The 4,371-nt window shown below is 40.1% G+C and overlaps 1 protein-coding gene across 1 annotated transcript in view; it reads left to right on the forward strand.

The window, feature by feature from the left end:
- The window catches only part of CPE (carboxypeptidase E), a 160,908-nt gene extending 157,776 nt beyond the window's left edge, over positions 1-3,132 (forward strand). The window contains exon 12 of the mRNA XM_010838668.1: positions 1,728-3,132. Coding sequence (XP_010836970.1) covers positions 1,728-1,826 — 99 coding nt within the window. The 3' untranslated portion in view covers positions 1,827-3,132. The remainder of the gene's footprint in view (positions 1-1,727) is intronic.
- Positions 3,133-4,371: the final 1,239 nt, after the last annotated feature.

The raw sequence follows: 4,371 nt of genomic DNA on the forward strand, positions 1-4,371 counted from the left end.
TCACTGCAGATGGTGACTGCAGCCATGAAATTAAAAGATGCTTACTCCTTGGAAGGAAAGTTATGACCAACCTAGATAGCATATTCAAAAGCAGAGACATTACTTTGCCAACAAAAGTTCGTCTAGTCAAGGCTATGGTTTTCCAGTGGTCACGTATGGATGTGAGAGTTGGACTGTGAAGAAGGCTGAGCACCAAAGAATTGATGCTTTTGAACTGTGGTGTTGGAGAAGACTCTTGAGAGTCCCTTGGACTGCAAGGAGATCCAATCAGTCCATTCTGAAGGAGATCAGCCCTGGGACTTCTTGGGAAGGAATGATGCTAAAGCTGAAACTCTAGTCCTTTGGTCACCTCATGCGAAGAGTTGACTCTTTGGAAAAGAGTCTGATGCTTGGAGGGATTGGGGGCAGGAGGAGAAGGGGACGACAGAGGATGAGATGGCTGGATGGCATCACTGACTCGATGGACGTGAGTCTGAGTGAACTCCAGGAGTTGGTGTTGGACGGGGAGGCCTGGTGTGCTGCGATTCATGGGGTCGCAAAGAGTCGGACACGACTGAGCTACTGAACTGAACTGAACTGAGTGGCCAAATCAAAGATCTCTTAGCTCCATGTGGAATGGAGCATGGCTATCTCATGGACCCAAAGAGGTTGCATATTTTAAATAGTCCTTTGTGGAAAAATGTATGAATTCTCCATAGACCTGATTAGGATGCCCGGTCTACAGGCAAGTTGAGTTCCTGGGTTACTGATCTTCATGGTGGTTTGGACGTGTGTGTATTTCCATCAGTTCTCTCACAGATGCAAGATTCTGGAAAACACAACCCTATAAAAGCTACATTTAAAAAAAAATTTTTTTTTTAATTAGAGGATAATTACTTTACAATATGTGATGGTTTCTGCCATACATCAGTATTAATCAGCCATAGACAGAGTGCAGTAAGTTAAAAAGAGAAAGACAATATATATTAATGCACATATATGGAATCTAGAACAGAGAAGGCAATGGTACCCCACTCCACTACTCTTGCCTGGAAAATCCCATGGGAGGAGCCTGGTGGAGTGCAGTCCATGGAGTCACTAAGAGTCAGACACAACTGAGCGACTTCACTCTCACTTTTCACTTTCCTGCCTTGGAGAAGGAAATGGCAACCCACTTCAGTGTTCTTGCCTGGAGAATCCCAGGGACGGGGGAGCCTGGTGGGCTGACGTCTATGGGCTCGCACAAAGTTGGACATGGCTGAAGCAACTTAGCAGCAGCAGCATGGAATCTAGAAAGATAGAACTGATGATGATCCTACTTGGAGGGCAGCAAAGGAGACACAGGCATAAAGAACTGAGTTTTGGACGCGGTGAGGGAGGAGAGGGTGGGGTGGTTTGAGAGAAGTTACATCTTTTTATGGGAGAAAAGACTGCCTTTAAATAATCTGCCTATAGATAATCTGCTTTCCAATAATCCTGAGCATGTGCATGTGCTAAATTGCTTCAGTCCTGTCCGATTCTATGCGACCTTATTAGATGAAAGCACATTTCAAACATAATGACTTTTGATATTCTTTTTCCCTAAAAGTATCTTTTTGGTTATCATGAGAGATTTTTTACGATTTACTTTTATTCAGATGGCTAGATTGAGATTATTCTAATAAACTTTAAACCTGTTCATTTTTAATTTTAGTTTTTAAAAGTACACAATCAATTTGATAATAATATATTATTATTTTCTCCTTTAGGTTGATTTTGAACTGGAGTCATTTTCTGAAAGGAAAGAAGAAGAGAAGGAAGAATTAATGGAATGGTGGAAGATGATGTCAGAAACTTTAAACTTTTAAGAAGGCTTCTAATTAATTGCTTTTAATCTATATAATGTATGTAGTATGATGTAATGTGGCCATTTTCTTTTAGATTTTGTGCAGTTAATATTTAACATTGATTTATTTTTCATCATTTAAATATTAATAGACATTACTTAAAATAGACTCTTAGGTTAAAATATAAGAACTTGGTCTATAACATTCATTTTCGTATATATGTGATACAGAGGACTGTAGAAGAGATTTGAGTGATTTTGCCATTTTAGGCTTAGATACAATATTCCATATGTTATTTACAATATAGAACTTTTTGAGTAATTCTAGGTTTTAAAAATTAGTGAGTCCACTTATGGTTGCTGTAGGGGAAGAAGAGATATGGAGTCTGGGATCAGCATGTACACACTGCTATATTTAAAATGGATAACAAACAAGGTCCTACTGTATACTACAGATAACTCTGCTTAGTGTTATCTGGCAGCCTGGAGGGGAGGGATATTTTGAAGAAAATGGATACATATATATGTATGTTTGAGTCCCTTTGCCATGCACTCAAAACATCATAACATTGTTAATCAGCTAAACTCTAATATAAAGTAAAAATTTTTTTAAATCCTAAAAAGAAGAAAGGAAAAGGTATTTGAAAAAGCATCTGTGCAATGGATAGAAGGGGAGAGTAAACAAGGGGTACTTTGACATGATAAAAGCTAAAAGTGAAAAAAAAGATAAAATAGAGAGTCCCTTTAATTAATGTAATTGGTGACAGTGTCACATAATGAAGCCATTGGAAAAGTCAATAGCTACAGCTTGAGTTGTGAGCACTATACTGCAAAACTTAAACAGTCCCGTATTAATCATCATTGTGTAGTGTGCTGTCTAGCTATAGAAGTATGATCTTGTTAATGCATTCTTGATGGGAAAGTTAAAGTGAAGTTGTTCAGTCGTGTCCAACTGTTTGCGACCCCATGGACTGTAGCCTACCAGGCTCCTCTGTCCATGGGATTCTCCAGGCAAGAGTACTGGAATGGGTTGCCATTTCCTTCTCCAGGGGATGTTCCCAACCCAGGGATTGAACTCGGGTCTCCTGCACTGTAGGCAGACGCTTTACCCTCTGAGACACCAGAGTAAGTATACTTGATGGGAATAAAATGTAAATGTTTAGTGAGAAGTTTTATGAAAAGAGTGGAAATTGATTTCTTGCTTGTATACATTGGCGCAATAGTGTTATATTATTCAGTGTGCTAACACTACTTTAAAGTGTAGGGTTTTTCTTGGTTGTAGATTGCCCCAGAATTGCATTCTAAATGAATAAAGATTAAAAAAAGTCCCTATGGTATGTATTTTAATTCTTTTTATTTTTTTGGTCTACAGTTTTGATCATGTGATAAAAAATGTATTCCCTGAGAGCAGCCTCTCATTGATTCATCTTCTATAATTTTAAATTTGTTAAGTGACTGCTGTATGCCAAGCACAGTGCAAGCACTGCATGCACTGTGTATATTATTGTGGTGGTCAAAATGTGATTCCATGGATCAGGTGTGTACATAATACATAATATTAAATATTTAAATACATATACAGAAAAATGAACATGTAATTAAGCATTGTGATGAGTAAAGTGATAGGAAGGACTAGTGTGTGGATAAAGAAATGTCAGAGCAACTTGCTTTAGACTAGATTCAGGGATAGCTTCTTAATGCAAGTTAAGCCCATACTTAGACTATGAGTTCAGTTCAGTCAGTTCACTCTCTCAGTCATGTCTGACTCTTTGTGACCCCATGGACTGCAGCATGCCAGGCCTCCCTGTCCATCACCAACTCCCAGAGTTTACTCAAACTCATGTCCATTGAGTCGGTGATGCCATCCAACCATCTCATCCTCTGTCGTCCCCTTCACCTCCCATATTCAATCTTTCCCAGCATCAGGGTCTTCTCAAATGAGTCAGCTCTTCACATCAGGTGGCCGAATTATTGGAATTTCAGCTTCAGCATCAGTCCTTCCAATGAATATTCAGGACTGATTTCCTTTAGGATGGACTGGTTGGATCTCCTTCCAGATGAAGGGAGTCTCAAGAATCCTCTCCAACACCGCAATTCAAAAGCATCAGTTCTTTGGCACTCAGCTTTCTTTATAGTCCAACTCTCACATCCATACATAACTACTGGAAAAACCATAGCTTTGACTAGACGGACCTTTGTTGGCAAAGTAATGTTCCTGCTTTTTAATAAGCTGTCTAGGTTGAACTGTGGAGTTGGAGAAGACTCTTGAGAGTCCCTTGGACTGCATTCTGAAGGAGATAGGCCCTGGGATTTCTTGGGAAGGAATGATACTAAAGCTGAAACTCCAGTACTTTGGCCACCTCATGCGAAGAGTTGACTCATTGGAAAAGACTCTGATGCTGGGAGGGATTGGGGGCTGGAGGAGAAGGGGACGACAGGATGAGATGGCTGGATGGCATCACTGACTCGATGGACGTGAGTCTGAGTGAACTCCGGGAGTTGGTGTTGGACAGGGAGGCCTGGCATGCTGCGATTCATGGGGTCACAAGCAGTTGGACATGACTGAG

Source organism: Bison bison, unplaced genomic scaffold, assembly GCF_000754665.1.
Source record: "Bison bison bison isolate TAMUID 2011002044 unplaced genomic scaffold, Bison_UMD1.0 scf7180017864103, whole genome shotgun sequence".
In the NCBI taxonomy this organism is placed as follows: Eukaryota; Metazoa; Chordata; class Mammalia; order Artiodactyla; family Bovidae; genus Bison; species Bison bison.